The sequence below is a fragment of the Lichenostomus cassidix genome, chromosome 29 (assembly GCF_008360975.1).
Source record: "Lichenostomus cassidix isolate B80296 chromosome 29, HeHo_3.0, whole genome shotgun sequence".
NCBI lineage: Eukaryota > Metazoa > Chordata > Aves > Passeriformes > Meliphagidae > Lichenostomus > Lichenostomus cassidix.
In genome coordinates, this window is record NC_139509.1 from 3,258,539 (window position 1) to 3,279,070 (window position 20,532).

At 54.9% G+C, this 20,532-nt stretch overlaps 1 protein-coding gene and 1 long non-coding RNA gene across 2 annotated transcripts in view; one reads left to right on the top strand and one right to left on the bottom strand.

Annotated features, from left to right (window-relative positions):
* Positions 1–20,532, bottom strand: part of LOC146425977 (uncharacterized) — a 100,117-nt gene that overhangs the window by 20,890 nt on the left and 58,695 nt on the right. The gene's annotated exons all lie outside the window — the stretch shown is intronic.
* On the top strand, positions 8,849–19,217 carry LOC146425978 (keratin, type II cytoskeletal cochleal). The gene is made up of 9 exons (XM_085041407.1): positions 8,849–9,562; positions 10,317–10,525; positions 12,953–13,013; positions 13,673–13,768; positions 14,430–14,594; positions 15,052–15,177; positions 16,431–16,651; positions 17,162–17,196; positions 18,047–19,217. The coding sequence occupies exons 1-9, from the start codon at positions 9,176–9,178 to the stop codon at positions 18,232–18,234; spliced, it is 1,488 nt and encodes a 495-aa protein (XP_084897533.1). The 5' UTR covers positions 8,849–9,175; the 3' UTR covers positions 18,235–19,217.

Below are 20,532 nucleotides of genomic sequence, written 5' to 3' on the forward strand. Positions count from 1 at the left end.
TGTGCATTAAATACACAGGGAGCAGGGGTTTTTGGGAGATAGCAAAAAGACCTGTGACATCCCTGTGACATCCCAGTGACAGTTAGAGGAGGATGTTTGCATCTGGAATTGCAGGAACATAATTTTGCCTAATTTGGGGATTTGTGGTCAGAGCAATCCCAACCTGCAGCAGCTTCTCTTCCAAAATCTATGTAGCTAGAAGAACTTCAGGGGTGAGATATCTTTGGGTGTGTTTTTTTTCCCTGTGAGGATCTGGGCTCATCCATAAGCAGAGGATGGTGGGGATGGGAGAGGGGATGGTGCCACTGCTAGACACACGAGCTGTGTGGGGACAAACTGAGGGACAGTTCCTGTGGGCTCAGGGTGGGAGCTCCTCAGGCTTGAGAACCAGGGCCTTGTGCCTGCAGTTTCCAGGGAAATCACCAGGAAATCACCAGGAAATCACCAGGAAATCACCAGGAAATCACCAGGAAAAAGGTCTATTTTTTCCCATTTTTTTCCTGGCCACTTGTGGGAATTGGATCCACCTCCCACTTTTGCCGTTGTGCCACCAGAATCTTTCTGACTGTGCAAAGCAGGCATTTGGCCATGGCCAAACCTCACCACAGCATCCCTGGGGGGCATTGTCCTGCTTCCTAATTCATGGAATTGTTATGGTTGGAAAGACCTCCAGCATCAACACTGGACCCACACAGCCCTGTCCCTGAGTGCCACATCCACTCTGTCCTTGAACACCTCCCAGGCTGGAGCCTCCACCTCTGCCCTGGGCAGCTGTGCCAGGACCGGGCAGTCCTTTTCGTGGAGACATTTTCCCATTTCTCCAAGGCTGTGATGCAGCCCAGCCCCTCCACAGGGTGGAGAAGAACCCTAGAATTCCTGCAGAGGGGTGCTCTGGGGACTGGTGGATTCCCAGAGTGGCTGCCCATCGCAACACATCTCCAAGGGAGCTCTGGCCCTGAGTCTGTGCCCTTGGAGGGTTTGGAGCTCAGGGTGCATGTTCAGGATGCATGTTCAGGATGAAGGCTCGGGATGCAGGCTTGGGATGCAGGCTCAAGCCCAAGCCAGCACCTGGAGGCAGAGGCAGGAATCAGCAGGAATCTCCTCCTGCCCTGCTGCTCTTGGCCCCGCGAGGCTGGGCTGACATGGCCTGAGGCCCGTGGCTGTCCCCACGTGTGTGATGTGTGCCAGGGCCACCCAGGAGCTGTAATCCCTGTAAAATCTGGGACCAGGGCTGAGTCATCCCGAATTTTAACTCCTGGGCTCAGATTCTGAGGTGCTGAGTCACACCCAGGGACTGGGAGCTCATCCTGCCTTGGAGAAGCTGTTTTGCCTTTTTTTGTGTGGGTGAAGCTCTTCCCTGCACTGAGGAGCTCTGGAGCCCATGGAGTGGAATTACAGAATAATTCCTCAGCGTGGAATTATGGTATGGTTCGGGTGGGAGGAACCTTAAAACCCATCCAGTGCCACCCCAGCCATGGGCAGGGACACCTCCCACTGTCCCAGGCTGCTCCAAGCCCTGTCCAGCCTGGCCTTGGACACTGCCAGGGATCCAGGGGCAGCTGCAGCTTCTCTGGGCATCACGGAGAGCTGTTCTTTTTCCTGGCACTGTTTTTCCCTGTCTCCTTCTCCTGCTGAGCCTCTCTCCTCCCGTGGAAAGAGCCACAGGCGGAGCTCGAGGCTGGAGCTGGATTTGGGGTGCAGGTGGCTGTGGAAGGAGGGCTCCAGGTGTGGCCCCTGCTCCATGGAATGCTGGACCTGCTCATCCCTCCCCTCCCAGGGCGGCATCGCTGTCCTCGGCAGTGTGGGTGGGTCCAAGGCAATTATTATTACAATATAATTGTAATTATTGTTGTCAGCGCAGCGTGCATTGATTAGGAGGGGCTGAGACAGACGGGCCCCACCCTCTGCTCCATCAGCACCTGGGCTGGGCTCCGGCGGCTCCAAGGCTGCAATCCTGCCCTTTGCTCTCACTGGCCTTCCTGCTTCCAGGTCCCCACCCGGGAGAAGAGCAAAGGATGGAATGGCAGCTTCCGACTTTGCCATCTTTGGCTTCAGTCTGGCCCTGAAGCAGCTCCTGCTGCTGAGATAAAAACGCTGAGATAAAATCCCCGACTGGAGTGACAGGTGGCAAGGCCAAAATGCCAGATTTGGGAGCTCGACTCTCCCCGGTTCTGTAGTTGCTGCAGGAGAACCCCTGTGAGCTGGACTGCTCCTGGGAGGCAGGGATAACCCAGGGATAACCCAGGGATTACAGCAGCTGTAAAAATCCTTGTAAAATGCTCAGTGTTTGCTCTGCTCCCGCCCCTCCAGTGCAGCCGGTGACTCACAGGGCAGTGGCTTTTCTCCTCCCCCCTGGCCCCTCTGCTCTCCTGCCCCTTCTCCTGCCCCAAAGTGGGCTCTGGGTTCTCAGTCTGGAGCTGTTTTGGGAAGGTCCTTTAGCCTCCCATTGTGACCAGCCAAATCTCACATGGAAAACATCCCAGGTGAACAAACCCCTGGGTCATCCCTCATCCTCCTGGATCTGGGGGAGTAACCTCTGGAATTCTGGCTGGTCCTGTCCACCCTCTGGAGCAGGAGGACAGTTTGCCCTGAAAATGATGGGAGTTTTGCAAGATTCCAAGGATTTTTGGAGCCACGTGTTGGTGACGTGTCCCTCGGTGTGTGGAGAGTGAGGGAGGTGACACCTGTTCTACTCCTTCCTCTCCCATATCCCTCCTGCAGGACAGTTTATCTCCAAGTCCTTTTCCATGTTATTTTTCTCCCTTAGGAGCATTTATTTGGCAAGAAATCCATTTGATTTTGCCAAAGATCCTGGAATTCCCAGCTGGACGCAGAGGTCACGGAGCAGCTCTGTCCCCGGGGTGAGGATGGTGCTGGAATCTGTGGGAGTTATTGAGACCCCAAGTCCTTGCCCACAATTCCCTTTGCCAAGGGCTGCACAAATGGTGTTGGGATGGCTGCTGATGGGAGCTGAGAGTTTTGGGGGGAGTGAGATCTTAATTCTTCCTGGATTTTGAAATGGGATCCAATGGTGGAGAGTGGCTCTGTGCCACTGACTCTGCCCAAGGAGAGGAAAGAGGGCTTTGATAAGAGCATTTTTTTGGGATGACTCTGCTGGATCATCTCCCACCTTGCTCCATTCCCTCCAACCTGGGCAGGGTTCAGGCCCCAGACACATGCAATAATCCTGAGCTTTGTCATCCTGGGTTTATTCCAGCTCCTATAAACTGCTGTTTCCTTGGAGTGACCTCGTGGTTTCCTTGCTCCGGAAAGGCCACATGAGTTTGGAGTCAATGGGAGCAGGGATATGGGAGCAGCTGTTCAGGCTATGTGGGATTCTAGGAGGGATGAGTCCAGCCAGGGAGGGATGAGGACATCAGGGGTCACCTTGGGAAGGGCTACCTGGAGAAATACAGATGGAGAAAGGAGAATTTCCTAGTGATTCTCTGTTTTGGGGTAAATCAGCCTGGATTTTATCACTTCAGGAAAGACACTAAGGGGCTGGAGTGAGCTCAGAGGTGGGAACGGAGCTGGGGAAAGGCTGGAGCAGCAGGGAAAGGTCTGGAGAACTCCTGAGGGAGTTGAGGGAGCTCAGCCTGGAGAAAAGGAGGCTCAGGGGGGACCTTGTGGCTCTGCACAGCTCCTGACAGGAGGGGACAGCCAGGGGGGTCAGGCTGTGCTCCCAGGGAACAGGGACAGGAGGAGAGGGAACAGCCTCAGGCTGGGCCAGGGGAGGTTCAGGGTGGACATCAGGAGGAATTTCCCCATGGAAGGGGTGGTCAGACCTTGGCAGGGACTGCCCAGGCAGGTTGTGGTGTCTCCATCCCTGCAGGTGTCCCAGGAAGGACTCAATGTGGCACTGAATGCTCTGGGCTGGTGACAAGGTGGGGTTTGGCACAGGCTGGACTCGATGGTCTGGGAGGGCTTTTCCGCCTCAGGGATTCTGGCATTCTGTGTGTTTGTGGCTCAGGGTGTCTGGACTCTGCTCTGTCCCTGGGAGGATCCGCAGGGTTTCCATCAGATCAGCCCTTGGAACCTGAGCAGACCAACAGACTCCAAAGTCAGCTGGGATGTTGTGAGGAGAGATTTCCATCATCTCCTGAGATGTGTCTTTTCCAGAAAAACTGAGCCCAGCATTCCCAGTGCTGGCAATTTCACCCCAGCACTGAGAACTGAAGTTTTAATTTGTTTGTTTGTTTCTCCTTAAGGCTTTGGCTGTGGGAGGGACTTTGAATTTTCATGTCAAAATTATCCAGGTAATGATGATTATCCATAATTATAACTATCCATATTCCTTCAGGATTTCTTGTCATCAAAAGGTCGTGTAATTTGGGGGAGAGGGGAAAATATAGCTTTAGGCTCTTGTCCAATGAGCTGGAGAGGGGGAAAGTGCACAGCTGGGATCCTGGGGTACCTTCCCCATGTGCCAGGCCACATTCCATGTCCCAAGAAGGATCCCTGGGAAGGATCCCGGTCTGGGCTGACTTTCCTGCTGTCCAGGAGCTCCTGGCAGTGGGCAGAGCAGTGGGGGTGGAAAAGCTCCTCTGCAAAGAGGGTGGGAGGAATGTGGGACTCCATTTGTGGGGAAGGACAGCCCTGTCACTGCGCTGAGCACCTGGGAAGGGCTAGAGGGGAGATTCCAGCAGGAGCAACTCCTTGGGGGGTGCAGGTTGTTCGTAGAATCATGGAAAATCCTGAGATAGAGGGGATCCACGAGGACCATTGATTCCAACTCCTGACTCTCTACAGGATACTCCCAAATCCCTCCAGTCCCAAAATCCCAATCCCAAGAGGCTCAAATCCCAAAGGCTCCTGGAGTTCTGGTAGCCTTGGGGCTATGACCATTCCCTGGGGAGCTGTTCAGTGCCTGACCATTCCTCTGGGTGAGGAACCTTTTCCCAAATCCACCCTGACCCTCCCTGGCACAGCTTCAGCTGTTCCCTGGATCCTGTCCCTGCTCCCCAGCTCCTGCTGGTGCTGCTTTTGTGCTGTCCCCAAACATTTGGGATTTTGACTGATACACTTTTTAGGTTGCAGCAAGCAGGACAAGTGGGGGCAACTCTGATCTCCAGGAGCTGTTTCCCAGGGATGGATTCCAGGGCCAGCAGCTTCCAGGAGGGGCCAGGAGCCAAGCCAGGAGCTTGCCAGCCTCAGCAGGGTGGGCAGAGCAGGAGGAGAGGTGAGATGCAGCTCCTGGAGGGGATTAGGAGCTTGTGGGAAGCTTTGGGAACACAGAGCTGGATCTGTCACCCTGGGCAAGCTAAGATAGTGCCCTGGGTACCCTGAGGGGCCTCAGGACTTATGGGGAATATTGAATGGTTTAGGAAGGAATTCCTCCCTGTGTGGGTCAGGAGGCCCTGGAGCAGATTTCCTAGAGCAGCTGTGGCTGCCCCTGGATGCCTGGGAGTGTCCAAGGCCAGGTTGGGCAGGGTTTGGAGCAACCTGGCGTAGTGGAAGTTGTCCTTGCCCATGGCAGGAGTGACACTGGATGGGCTTTAATGTCCCTTCCCACCCGAACCATTCCATGATGCCATGATTCTGTTCCTACTGTGATAATTCATATTTGGCTTTTGCTGTGTTGCAGCAGGAGGAATTGCTGGATGAGGAATTTCCTGGATGAGGAATGCCTGGATGAGGAGTCCTGGAAACCTCAGAGCCATTTGGGGGAGCCTAGACCTGACTGCCTCTGGCAGAGCCCTGTCCTGGTGCAGGGCTGGAACCATGGGGAGGAAAATGTGGCTTCTGTGTGTAAATCCATGTGAAGCGAACAATATGATGGCCTCTGCCAAAGGCACTGGAGCAGGGAGACGGCATGGCAGGGAATTCAAGTCCTCAGAAAAGCTGCTTAATGGAATGTGAGGATTTCAGCCCACGCAGTTTATTTGGGATAAGACTTGGAGGGTGTAAGATGTCCCTGTCCATGCCAGGGATTGCTCTGGATGATCTTTAAGGTCCCTTCCAACCCAAACCATTCCAGGATTCCCATCAGTGGGGGAATCCCAGCAGGCTCACAGGAGTCACTGCAGAGCTTGGGAAGGAGCAGGCGCAGAAAACAAAACCAGGCACCAATTAAAGGCCGTCAAATGGGACACAGTGCCGGTGGGAGGGAGGCACCAACCTTTGGAACAGATGATCCCTGTGGATCAGCAGCTGTTGCCAGGCTGGAAAGGGCAATTCCCCATTGCCCAGGTCTGGACCAGCCCAGCTGCGTCATTCCACTGACTTTATGGCCTGGTGACACAGGAAATGGGCCTGGGATCAATAAAATCCTGTTAAACTGCCACCTCATCCCACTAATCTGCACATCAGACTGTGCCTCCAGCCATGGAATATCCTGAGCTGGATCCCAGTGATCATCGAGGCCAACTCCTGTCTGGTGACATGCAGCACCTGCCTTTGGGATCCAGGAGAACAGCTTCCCTCTGGACCAGTGTCTGTCACAGGAATTATGATGAGCTGGAAATGCTGATTAATGAGGCTACTTCGATCCTGGAAGGGGGATCTGGGATTGCAGTGTGGGGAGATCTTCAGGATCTTGGGTGGAATTGCTGTTCCATTGATTTTGGGTGGGTTTAGCAGGAATAAGAGCTTGGTGGTGCTGTTGGATGTCAGGAGAATTTCTTTGGACATCATGAGAAATTTTTCCATGGATGGTCAGGCACTCCAGTGGTGGAGTCCCCAGCCCTTGAGGCATCCAAGGAATGACAATGTGGCACTCAGGGCTCTGGTGGGGATTGGTCACAGGTTGCACTTTGTGGTCTGGGAAGGCATTTCCAACCTCAGTGATGCTGGGATTGTGGGATTGACAGCCCTGAGTGTCCCATCAGGAGGTCACCCTCACCCAGAGCCTCCTGCCTGCCCTGAACTGGAGACTGATCCCAGTATCCAATATCCATTCCCCACCATGAGCCCATCCAGAGGTATCAGGACAATAAATGTGGGATCCAGGGCTGGAGCCATTTGGATCAGGAATCACCAGCAGGGCCTGTCTGTGCAAACAGAACCTACGGCTGCTCCTGCTGCCAAAAGCTTTCAATGCAAACCCTGCAATCCGGGCAGGCAGCAGGAGGGATCCCCTGGGATAAAACAGGTGTGGAAACCCCACAAGAACACATTCCCAACATGCAGTTCCACTCACCTGCAAAGATTTTCCTCTTCCATGACAATATTTAATGATTTTTTGAAATATTGTTTTGGCACTTTCCATCTGGAATTGCGAGCCTGGCTTGTTTTCCCAAGGATTTATGGAGAGATTGGTTGTTTGTGAGGGGTTTGGCTGCTCTGGGAGTGTCACAGCCAGTCCTAGGTGTGCAGGGCCGGGTGGGATGTGACTCCCAGCTTGGCAGGCAGGGAATTCACTTCCCCAAAAAGTCAAAAGTGAGTTTGGTGTCACCAACCCCCAATCCCTGGGGTCACTCAAGAGGGCTGGCAGGAATTTACTGGTCGGGGCGGTTGTGGAACAATCCTGGGTTGCCATGGAACAACAACACAACAAACCCTCGGGACACCTCTGGTGGCCACGTCCTGCCCTGCCTCACCTGGCTTCCACCTGGGCTCAAACCGGGAATATCCACCTGGCAGGGGGGAAGGGAGCAAAACTGGGAGCAGTGGATGAGGCTTCCTGATGCCACCTGGATTGCTCGTGGTGCAGAGAAGGAAGGCTGGACTTTGGATGAAGATAGACTCACCCAAATCCAGGGTGCACTCCAGCTCCCCAGTCCAGTCCAACTGGGATTCCTGCAGGCTGCTGGGAGCAGCTTTGCTTTCGTGGCAGAAGTTTTGGGCTTCACCTGCCTGGATTCAACTGCCTGGCTGCTCCTCCTGTGCCTCTCGAGTTGTATAAGAGTCCCTGAGTGCTGATCCAGGCTGGAATCCAACCTGGTAACAACCAGAGCCAGGTGGGAGTTTTTGCCTGACTCTCAGTCCCACATTCAACTCCCATCCCTGTTTTTTGGGACATCCCACCGCGGTTCCAGGAGCAGCCTGTCGGTGTGAGGCTGGACACTGCCACGGAGTGATCCCTGTCCTGTCCCAGGCCCCAGGGGAGGTGCAGGGCACGTCTGGAACACTCCACTTCTTTTACACTCAGCGGATTATTTTTGTAATCCCAGGATCAATTAGGCTGGAAAAGACCTCTGAGATCGAGTCCAGCCTGTGATGGTGGGAGCTGGGCCAGGTGTAGGGCTGGCAGGAATCCTGCAGGAATCCTGCCCCATCTCTCTCTGCCTGGCTCCAATCCCCCCTTTTAAAAGAGAATTTCCCTGTAGCAGCTGGGCTTCTCCTCTCCCCCTACAGCAGGGAGGACTGATTTTGAGCAGGCTGAGTTTGCAGCCAGCCTTATCTCCCTGTCCCGGGGACAGAAAAGCTGAAGGGTGACACGTTCAGGCCAGACTTTGAAATCTCCTGGGGAATTTACGACCTGATAGTGAAGAGCTGTGGCTCTCCGGGACTGTTTGAAAATGGAGAAAACCCTGAAACACATTTTTTTTTCTCTGTTTTTCTTCACAGAACCCCAAAATTCAAGCTGGGACTCAGAAATTTAAACCAGGATTTCAATCCTGTCTCCTTTTGAGTGTGGACTAAGTGTTGGGTGGGGTGCAACCCTCCTAACCCGCCTCGGTTTGAAGAATTTATTTGAGGGATCCGCAGGAGAGGGAAGGGCAAACACATCCCCCCGGGCGGGCAGGCTCTGGGTGCCGCTGGCAGGACCCGAGCAGTGCCCTGGTTTATATTAAACAGGCAGGACCTGGCGCCGGGGCCCCTTTATCAGCTCTGGGCAGTGCCCAGGGGAGAACCCGCCTGCAGCACTTCCAAATCCCTGTGTATTCCCCGTGTCCCCCCCGCTCATTGCGACATCCCGAGGGCACGAGGAATCCTTAGAAAGGGGGATCGGCGCTCGGGGTTCACCGCACAGGTGGCAGAGAGGAGCGGGGACAGCGCCAGGTGTGTCCTGTCCCTTCCCTTCCCCGCGGCCCTTCCCTTCTCCTGCCGGAGGGTGGGAATGCAGCCAGGCACACCCAGCTCCGAGCAGTAAAATGATCCCTGCTCTGCCCTTGGGCCAAGCCCAGCTTTTCTAACGGATAAAAGGGGAGGCAGCGGCAGAGCTCTCACTCCCCTGGGCTCCAGCGCAGCTTCCCTGAGCTTTGGCAGAGTTAGGCATCCGGACCGGCTCATCATGTCCCGCTCTGTGACCTTCAGCTCCCGCTCGGCCGCCGGGCCAGCCCTGAGCCAGGTGCGGGTCAGCACCGTGTCCTCCAGCCGCAGCTCCGGCCTCGGCCGTGCCGGTGGCTTCGGCAGCGCCAGCCTCTACAACCTGGGCTCGGCCAGCAAGAGGATCTCGCTGGGAGGAGGCAGCTCCTTCAGCGTCCGCTCGGGATACGGCTATGGGGGAGCAGGATTCGGGGGCAGCCTCAGCCCCGGCGGCATCCAGGAGGTCACCGTCAACCAGAGCCTCCTGACGCCCCTGAACCTGGAGATCGACCCCAACATCCAGAGGGTCCGCAAGGAGGAGAAGGAGCAGATCAAGACCCTGAACAACAAATTCGCCTCCTTCATTGACAAGGTGAGGGTTTGGGCAGGCTCGGAGCTCTGGGGGTCCTGAACTGCAGCTGGGACCCCAAACTGGCTAAATCACCAACGGGCTCAGGGATCAGTCCTGGAGAATGTGGTGGGATTTGCCCACTGCAATCAAATAATTCTTATTATTCAGTGTATTAAAGCCCTGCTGGCACTGCCAACAGAACAGGTGTTTGCCCTGCTTGGGCTGCCTTTGTAGCCTGATTTACCTGGGATTGCCCAAATAGAGGTGCAGGCTTTGCACCCCCACCCCAGCACCGAATTTGGGGAGAGAGAGGGTCCTGGAGGGAGCTGTCCCAGGAGAGCAGATGGAACCAAAGCCTGTCCCAGGAGAGCAGATGGAACCAAAGCCTGCCCTGGGTGTTTGTGCTGCCCTGCACCACTTGGCTCTCTTGCACTAATTGACCTTGTGTAAATCCAGCTCTGGCATCCCCGAAATGTGAGGAATCCAGCCCTGGAGTTGGAGCAGTTGCAGGGTTTGAGGTCTGGGGCAGGTTTCTGTCAAGTGTCAGCCCAGCTGGATCTGCTCTTCTTTAATTCATCCAAAGCCTCAAAGTCACTGCCCAGGTCCCAGAGCAGCCAAGCTCTTCACCGTGGTCTTCTTGACCCTCCTGTGGTGCTTCCATGAACCCTCAAATTCCTGGGATGGGGATACCACCTGCAGCCCAGTCCTCCCATCCCCTGCAGTGCCAGCTCCCGCTCTCTCCCCCACCCCAAATGACCCCTGCCTTCCCTCCCAGGTGCGCTTCCTGGAGCAGCAGAACAAGATGCTGGAGACCAAGTGGAGCCTGCTGCAGGAGCAGAAGACGACACGGAGCAACATTGCTCCCATGTTCGAGACCTACATCAGCAACCTGCGGCGGCAGCTCGATGGGCTGCTGGCAGACAAGGGGCGCCTCGAGGGAGAGCTCAAGAACATGCAGGACCTCGTGGAGGACTTCAAGACCAAGTAAAGTATCAGTGTCCCCCTAACAGGGTGGTGGAACTCCCAGCTGGGCCGGGGGCTGGGCACGGATGTCCTCTGCCAGGGACGGAGATGTTTTCCAGCCAGGAATGAGGTGTTCGGTCCAGGGAAGTTGCCTGGGTGTTGTTCCTGGCACCTCGATCCCACATGGGCCAGTGCGTCCATCCTCCTGCCTTTGCTTGGGGCCTCCCCAGGGTTGGACTTGGCACTTCGAGGCCTCCCTGGGGTCAGCAGTGGCTTTTTGGGGTGGCCAGATCCCCGAGGGTTCCACAGGAGCTCCCGGCTCATTCCCTGGGCAGGGAATGGAGCAGCTGCTCTGCAATTCTTCAGTGGCTTCTCAGTGTCACCTGGGAGGAGCCCCAGAAGAAAGGTGGCCTTTGTCCCAGCCCAGCCCAGCTGGGAAATGCCTCTGTGAAGGGAAGAATAGGGCTGGCAAACTGGATCAGACAGGAACTGCAAACAACCAGCTGATAATCCCCAGGGTGTGTTTAGGGAGAGTCCAAACCCAGAGATTCCCAAAGAGCTGCTTGTCAATGAGGGCTCCCCCAGCCCTGCCCAGTTATTTCAGCTCCGTTATTTCATCCACGGTTGGACTTGGAATCTCTGCAAGGAGCTGGTTTGCACCCAGAGGGATTAAAACCCAAAGTTTAGTTACATTTCCCATGGATTCAATCCATGGATCCATGGATTTATTCCTTTAGCCTACAGATCCATGGAAAGCCAAGCCCTGTATGTGCTAAGAGAAGGGAAGCAGGAATTAGGAGCAGGGGGAGTGAGGATGCAATGACTGGAACACAGAACCTGCTGCTCCCGATTTATGTGGAGAAAATCTCATTTATAAATGAAAAACCTAAACCATTACCTGCTCTGGGGGTGCCTGTGGCCTCTTCTCCATAGGTGTGGCTTCCACAGGAATTCCCAGGTGATACTTGGGGGAGGAAAGACTCCAGGGGTGAGGTTCAGCTCCTCACTCAGGAATTGCAGGGGGAGAGGCTGTGGAGCCAGCCGGGGTCATGCTGCCCTCCGGGCTCAGTGCTGTGGGGTGAGAGTGTCCTGGGCTTCCAGAGGGGCCTCGGGACAATATTGGATGATTTAGGAAGAAATTCCTCCCTGTGAGGGTGGGGAGGCCCTGGGATGGATTTCCCAGGGCAGCTGTGGCTGTCTCTGGATGCCTGGGAGGTTGGACAGGGCTTGGAGCAGCCTGGGATGGTGGGAGATATCCCTGCCCATGGCAGGGGTGGGATGGGATGAGCTTTACAGTCTACAAACCCAAACCATTCCATCATTCCATGATTTACCAGTTCATTGACCAGCTTGGTGGAGCTTCCCCCAGGAAATGAGGAATTTTATGATGCATTCCAGAAGAATTCAGTGTTTTCACCTTTCTCTGCTGATCCCTTGTGTGCGGAGGTGGCGCCTCTGCGTCATTTCCCGGGATTGATTCCTCTGGAATAGCGCTGGCAGCTCACTGACCTCCAAAGGGGCAATGTCCATTCATCCCAGTGTGGATGGGCATGATTCCAAGTTGGAGCAGGAGGGAGGGCCAGGGAGGCTGGGAAGGTGAAGCAGCTCCTGCTTTGGAAGGCAAATTCCAGCTCTGGCCGTGCAGGGCGCATGTAAATAAAGAGCCTTAACCTGGCGACAATTCCCAAACAGCCAAAGTGCTTCCTGCTCTGCTCCTTGGGTGGCTTTCAGGACTCCCAGATTCCCCGAGCAGATTGGGGCTGGATGTTTGGGCAGGTTGGGATGGCACAGACAGGTCCAGGTGAGCTCTAGGATCCACGTTTGCAAATCAGTGGTGATCCTGTAAAACCCATAGAAAGGGATTTTTATCTGCTGGAGACCTTTAGGTGAAGCCCTGGAGATTTTCAGGTGAGCTCCTCATGTGAGAGTGATCACCTAAAGAAGGGGAGTCACCAGGACTGAAATTTGGTGAGGCTTTGGAGAAGAATTAATTACCTTGGAGGGTAATTAATTACCTTTGGCTCTTCCCAGGGCAGAGCCATATGCTCAACACCTGCAAAATGTTCCCAGCAGTCTGGAATAGGGAAGTGCAGAGTGGAAGCAGCTCCAGCAGGTGCTGGGATCAGCAGGAGGAGGAGGAGCTTGTGGGACCTCATGTGTCCTTCCTGCTTTGCACTTGCTTCACAAGGGTTGGTGACAAAGTGGGGGCACAGCCTGGGCGCTCCCCAAAGAAGGAGCAGGAGCAGGAATCTTGTGAAGCACAGGGAATTTTAAGGATTATGGGAAAGCAGGGAGGGGATGCTTTCCAGGTGGTGGTGTGGAGCACCAGCCTTGGGGAATTGCTGGGTTGGCTCACAAGAGATGAAGGGATAGGGAAGAGAACTCTCACTGGGATGTTTATTATTTTATCCAGGCTCTAACTTCACAAAAATCCCCTTTTTTTGGCAGGTATGAAGATGAGATCAACAAGCGCACAGCAGCTGAGAACGAGTTTGTGGTGCTCAAGAAGGTGAATATTTTGGGTCAGGGAATCCTTGGATGGGTTGGGCTGGGAGAGACCTTAAAGTTCATCCCATTCCCACCCCTGCCTGGGGCAGGAACACCTTCTGTGGGCCCAGGGTGCTCCAGGTGTCCAACCTGGGACACTTCCAGGGATGGAGCAGCCACAGCTCTTCCCTGGGACTGATCATCAGTGCGTGCAGCCCTTCCCCACCATGTGCACCAACTCACAGTGTACTCTTTGCCCTACTCACAGCTTGCTCCAGCTCTGCTGAAGCTCTGAGGGGCAGAATTCCATCCCACACCTGCCAAAGGCAGCTCAGAGGAGGCCCTGAGGTCTCCACAGACACGGGGAAGAGGTGTTTTATCCCAGAGGTGTCAGAGATGATGCCAGATCATTCCTTGGGATCTTTCTTTGGGGTCTTTCCCAAGGTCTCTATGTCCGACCTGACACTGAACTTGCACACAGGGATCCAGGGGATCCCCAGAACTCTCAGGATCTGCACTCCAGTGGCATTCAGTGGCCTGGGAGATCATTTGTAGGCCCTGGGGAGTCACTGGGACACCTGGCGCAGGTTTGGGAAACTCTCCTTTGGAGGCCACCAGAGGCTGGGTGGGCTCAGACATCAAAGCGCCACAATCTCAGTGGGTTGTTCCTTGTTTTTCCAGGATGTGGATGCTGCCTACATGAACAAAGTGGAGCTGGAGGCCAAGGTGGATGCACTGACAGATGAGATCAACTTCCTGAGGGCTTTCCACGAGGCGGTGAGGACACTTCTGCTTCTTCAGAGGGGGAGAACAGGGAATGCTGGCTGGGAAAATGAATGTGGGAAAGGTGATGGAGACATGGAGTCCTTTCTTCCATAAGCAAACCTAAGCCTGCAAGTGAAGTGATTCTCTGAATTCCCATGGATTGTCACAGGGATTCCTCCCTGCCTGGGATGTGGGATGGGTGGATTACAGACATAACAGGATAGACATTATTTTTAGGATGCTGTTTGTATGAAAACAAGGGAAATGAGTGGTTTGTAGTGTTGTGTGAGAGGAATGAGGGAAGGCTGCTCATTCCAGGCTCCTTCCTCCTCCCCATTGTCTGCAAGATCAGGGGTTGCCTGAGCTGGGCACACAGCCTTGGGAGAGGTGCTGGAATTTGGCCCCTCGAGGTTCTGCCAGCAGCTGGGTTGTTGGCTCAGGAATGGGATAACAATGGGATATCCCTGCTGCCAAAGCAGGGATAAGCAGCTCCAGCTCTGCTCCTGGTTGCTCTGTGCTTTGCAAGGTAGGTTCGCTCCTATTTAATGATTATTTTGATGGAATTCTTCTCATCTGCCTCCCTTTCCCTTCTCTCCTTGGATTCTGTCTTCAACTGGCTTCCAAAAGAGGGACCTCAAAACCTCGCTGATCAATGGGCTTGGTTTTCCTGCAGGAACTGAATGAGCTGCAGGCGCAGATCTCTGACACCTCAGTGGTTCTGTCCATGGACAACAGCCGGAACCTGGACCTGGACAGCATCATCGCCGAGGTGAAGGCGCAGTACGAGGAGATCGCCAACCGCAGCCGCGCCGAGGCTGAGTCCTGGTACCAGAGCAAGGTGAGCTCTGGGAGGGGAGGAGGATCCAGGGAGTCCTTGGAGTGCCTGAAGGGCTCCAGGAGAGCTGGAGAGGGCCTGAAGTGATGGGACAAGAGGGAATGACTTCTCCACTGCCAGAGGGCAGGGATGGATGGGATATTGGGAAGGAATTCCTCCCAATATAATGAGGGTGAGGAGGCCCTGGAATGGATTTCCTGTGGCTGCCTCATCTCTGGAAGTGTCCAAGGCCAGGTTGGATGGGGCTTGGAGCAGCCTGGGACGGTGGGAGGTGTCCCTGCCCATGGCTGGGGTGGCACTGGATGGGCTTTAATGTCCCTTCCAAGCCAAACCCTTCTGTGATTCCACGATCTCCAGCTCTGTCAGCACCTGTATCCCACGTGCCATGCCTGGGGGGTTCTGTCCTGTTCATTCCCTGCCATCCTGACCTCATCCCACTCTGTCCCACTGTCTCTGCCAGTACGAGGCGCTGCAGGTGACGGCTGGGAAACACGGGGATGACCTGAGGAACACCAAGAATGAGATCACGGAGATCAACAGGGTCATCCAGAGGATCCAGGGCGAGATCGAGAACGCCAAGGCCCAGGTGAGGGAAAAGGTTCTTCCCCCAGAGGGTTCTGGGCACTGAACAGCTCCCCAGGGAATGGGCACAGCCCCAAGGCTGCCAGAGCTCCAGGAGCATTTGGACAACACTCTCAGGTGTTGAATTTCGGGATTAGCAGGATTTTTAGGGTTGTCATGTGCTGGACCGTGGTGGTCTTTGGGGGTCCTTTCCAACTCCAGGCATTCTCTGATGTTAGGAATGTTTCAGGGGTTTGGGTGTCACACAGCACCTTGAATTTGGCAATTTCAGAGATCTTTTCCAACCTTAGCAATTCCACACTCTGTAAGAACCATTCTGGAGTGGCTGCACTGCTCATCCCAAAGGATATCAGTCCTGCTGGGTTAGGAGGAGCACTGGGAGCAGGATGATCCTGCCAGAAAGGTGGATTTGGGAGAGGAGGAGTGGAAATGGCCCCTGGAAGGCAGAGAGGCCCCACACACTCCTCATACCCTCCTGTTGCTGGGCTCATTATCCACTCCCTTTCTCCAGCAGGGAACACCATATTTGGGCACAATATGGGACTTGGGAGCTCTGTTTGCTCTCCTGGGTTTTATCGCTTTATCAGGGGCTGGGGCAGGGCAGGGCAGTGGCTTAGGCCTGGCCTGGAGCTCCCAGCGCTGCAGATAAAGCTGGTGATTCATCTCGGATTATTTGGTTTCAGGGCAGGGAGGCTCCGGCATGAGCCAAGAGCTCCCTTGGACAATGGTTGGGAGCACAAAGCCTCTAGGGAGCCCTTCCTGCCAAACATGGGAGTTTGGGAGCTGCGGGGGCACAGCTAGGGGTTCCCTGGGGCCCCACAGAGCTGGGTTTGGGGTGGATCTGGGGTTTGGTAGCTCCAGGTGTGCTCCAGTCCACACCTGCACACATCAGAGTCTGCTGGAGACTGCCTGGCTCTGAACGAGCTCTGGGGAAATCAGGAGAGAAAACCTGAGCTTTCCTGAACCCCAAGAGATCTGTGAGGTGTGGGGGACTGGGAAGCTGAGGATCACTTGAAAAAAGTCCTCCAGAAGTGTAGGCAGTGGAGAGAAACACGGCCTTCCTTCTGGGAGACCTTGGAAGGAGAAGAGCTCCCATCTCCATCCAGTGCCCAAAAAGTCAGGCAGGCATGAACCCCCAGGGACCAGCTGAGCTCCAGATCCTCAGAGGGATTGCTGGGCAGCAGAGCCAGAGGTCTGGGCACTGGATCCTCCTGCAGGAGTCAGGAGCTCCCTGACGTGGTCACTCTGTCCCTGCAGCGAGCCAAGCTGGAGGCAGCAGTGGCCGAGGCTGAGGAGCGTGGTGAGATGGCCCTGAAGGACGCCAGGGCCAAGCTGGCCGAGCTGGAGGATGCTCTGCAGAAAGCCAAGGCTGACATGGCACGGCAGCTCCGGGAATACCAGGAGCTCATGAACGTCAAGCTGGCCCTGGACATCGAGATTGCAACCTACAGGAAGCTGCTGGAGGGCGAGGAGAGCAGGTGAGAACACCTGGGGGGTTGGTGAGCCACACAGGATTCCCTGTGTTCCCTCTGGGAAGAGCTCAGCCCTTTGCTCCCTTTGCCTGGGGACACTGTGAGAGCACAATTCCCGTTTCCACGAGGGAATGCAGACAAGGAAACCTTTGAAAAAGTGAGTTCTGACCCTGGACATGCTTTGGCTGAAGAGCCAAGCTGGGAAATTCTGGGGGAAAAAACCTGGGGAAAATAAGCAAAGAAAGAAAAACTTGGTTTCCATCATGTTTGGTGCCACAGCAGAACATTTCCGAGTGGAAGTCCCTGTGGAATTAGGAGAGAACTTCTGTGCTCTGTCCTCACCACCGCTGATAACAGAGCTGGTGAATGCAGGGCTGGAACCAAGCCTGGAGGGCCCAGGGATCTTCCCTGGATTAGTTACAGCTGGAGTAGTAACTCCCTGCCTTTGTCCTCCTCCTCCACCCCCAGGACTGAGGAAAACTGAGTCTAATCCCTCCTTTTCCCTTTTTCCAACAGGTTGGCCGGTGATGGAGTTGGCAACGTCAACATCTGTGAGTGGATTTTGTTGTTTGTTGCAGTTCCACCTCATCTAAACCCATGGAAAAGGGGCTCAGCGTGCCCCAGTTCACTCAGTTCAGCCCCTCCTTAGTGGGAGCTCCCTGAGACTGGGGCAGTGCTGGGGCTCCATCCCAAGCCCAGCTCCAACTCATCTGGATGGAATCAGACTGGGGGCAACATTGATCTTTCTTTCCTCCCATTTTCATATGGATAGAAAAGCACCAGTGGGAAATGCATTTCCTGGGTTGGGAATTAGTGCACAGGTGATGGCAGGAGGTGTTTTTCCAGCTTGGGAAGTGTAGGATCCTCACCTGGCTTGGACCTTGGGCAGGATTTGCTCTCTCAGAGATGTTCCAAACCAGTGGCTCTGATTTTCAGCCACATAATTCCTGCTGGGAATTGGGGAACCACATTCACACAGCTTTGGGGCACCGGGAGATGAGCTGAAATGGGATTCTCCACGGATTTTCTAGGGGCTCTCCATGCTCAGGGAATCCCCCCAAAACAAGGGGAAAGGGCTTTAAACCAAAAAAGCAGAGGTTTGGATAGGATATTGGGAAGAAATTCTTGCCTGTGAGCAGGTGGAAGCCCTGGATGGATTTCCAAGAGGATTCCCCATCCCTGGAAGTGCCCAAGGCCAAGTTGGACAGAGCTGGGAGCAGCCTGGGACAGGCAGAGGTGTTCCTGCCCATGGCAGGGGTGGCACTGGATGGGCTCTAATGTCCCTTTGCACCCAAACCATTCCATGATTCCATGGGAAGGGATTGTAGGAGTTTTCCTGAGGGTTCCCAGCCAGTTCAGGTTCCAGGTGCTCACATTCCCTTCGCTCCTCTCCCATCCCAGCCGTGGTCAGCTCCAGCGGAGGGGGTGGATATTCCAGCTCCAGCGGATTCCTGGGAGGAGGCATCGGAGGAAACCTCAGCCTGGGAGCAGGAATGGGCAGCGGAGCACTCGGATTCTCCTCCGGAGGCTCCTCCAAGTCCTACACCATCACCACCACCTCATCCAGCCGGAGAAGTGTCAGGAAGTAACTCCAGGGATGGAGCTCAGCATTCCCAGCACCCGGGAGAGGGAAACCATGGAAAGAAAAGTCTTGGTGCCTTTTGCAGGATGAATTGGCTGCAAGGTTCCTGCAGTGCTGAGGCCCTGCCCCTGCCCAGCCTGGGCTTGATCCTGCACTCCTGGACTTGAACCATTCCTCTGGGAGCAGGATCAAGCCCATGGGGTGAAATTTATCCCAGGAAGCAGGTGGGGTATCCCTGCTGTTACCCTTGTGCTTGGTACCCCCTGCCCCGGGCTGGATTTCACCCTTGGAAAGGCAAATCCCACATTTCTGCTGTGGTTCTGCAAAGACCAGAAGATTCTCTCCCTCTCAACAGGATTTGGAAGACTCCAATCCCTCAGGCTCCTCTACCCGTGCTGAGGGCTCACCCTGGGTTGGGTTTTTTAAATATACCAGGAAGAAAACAGGTTTGGGTCTCTCCTTATTTTCTTTGGAAATGGGCTCAGGGTTAGGATTCTCCTCTGACTGAAGCTGTTTGTGACCAAAGGCAGCACTGACAGATTGATTTCAGGCTCTTTGTAGCAAAATAACTCCAGGAGTTAACTCCCTTTCCCTCTCCTTAAATGAAGCCCAGAGCTTGAGGGATCTAAAACTGCTTCAAATTCCATGCATCCCACTGAAATGGGAGATAAATTCCCCATTTTTGGGTGTCTGTGTTTACCACTCCCTATTTGAGGGTATTTAGTGATATCTGGAGTCTTCTGCAGTGAGGATTCAGTTGATGCCCCATTCCAAAAACTTCTTGTTCCTGCCAAAATGGGTCTTCAACTTCAACATGCCAGGGAAATTGTTGTTACTGCAGTAGGAAGTTTTTAGGGAAATAACTCCAAGGACCTGCTCCCAGTTTTTGTGCTGATGTTCAGCCCTGTCCTGGCAGTGTGGCTTGGGTTGGATTTTTACTCTTTTTGTGTCTCTCATGAGTCTTTTAATAAAGTTTCCCTTTTGGCTGCATGTCCAGTCTCAGCCGACTTCTTTGTGCTGTCCTGGATGCTCAGGAGCTCTGGAAAATATCCAGGGATTGCCTTCCTGCCATGTCTGGAGCCTTCCCTGGCTCAGGGCCGTGGGCAGGGCAGGGTTTGGGGTCTGCTGCCTGCACAGGTTTGGATTTTACCTGCCTGGAGTCTGGGGGGACTTTGTTCAGGTTCGTGGTTTGAGCTCAGGGCTGAAATGGAATCTCGTTTTAATGGGAGTGAGGAGAGGGATTTCAGCCCTTGTTGCTCTGGGATTCCCTGGGAAAAAACTGCAAAAATTCTGAGCATGGAAAAGACCCTTCTGTGTCCCAGTGCAATGGGAAATGTGGGGAGCTTTGTTTCCAGCTTTGCCACAAACCACAGTCCCTCTCCCAACCTTGGCTCCCTCAAACATGCCTTGGGAATGTTTGAGCTTCCTTGGAGCTGGAGAGGGGATCTGGATCATCCAGAATACAGACACAATTCCTCCTGCCTGGGGGACTCCAGGGGCAGCTGGGCCCATCCCAGGGTGGGTTGTGGCTTCCCCAGCCCTGTCCCAGCCCACAGGGGACAAACCCTGCCTGGAGCCCAGCCCTGGGGAGCTCTGGGGTCACTTGGGAATGCTGATTCCTCTGGGATGGGGGATGAATCCTCGATGGATTCTTCCCCTGCATCCTACCCCGCCCCCCATGGCCCAGCGCCCTTCCAGCCTGTCCTGAGCCACTTTGGGAAGAAGGTGCCACCATTTGTCATCCTTTGGGATACTTGGGCAGGAATTGTGTAGTTTTGGGATCCTCGGGCAGGAATTGGGGTTCTCTCTCTGCGTTACCAGGGATTTCCAAGGGCTGCAGCGCTGCTCCTTGAATTTTTGGGTGCCAGGTCCTGGGCAGGGGGGTTGGTCTGGGTGGCTGCAGGTGACAGCCCTGAAGGACAGGGTCATCATGAGGGACCTGGAGCAGCATCCTGGGGGGATCTCCTGAGGTTTGACAAAGCCAAGGGCAGGTGCTGCCCCTGGGATGCATCCAGGGATGAGCAGAGGGACCTGGGGGTGCTGGGGGGTGAGAGCTGAGCCTGCCCAGCCCAGAGACCCCTGAGCCTCGGCTGAGCCCCCAGCGTGGGCAGCAGGGCAGGGGAGGTTCTGTCCCTGTGCCCCCTCAGGTGAGACCTCACCTGCAGAGCTGCCCTAGCCCTGGGGCCAACAGCACAGGGAGGATGAGGAGCTGCTGGAGAGAGTCCAGAGGAGGCCATGGAGATGTTCTGAGGGCTGGAGCCTCTCTGGAGCCAGGCTGGGGGTGTTCAGCTGAAGGATCCAGAGA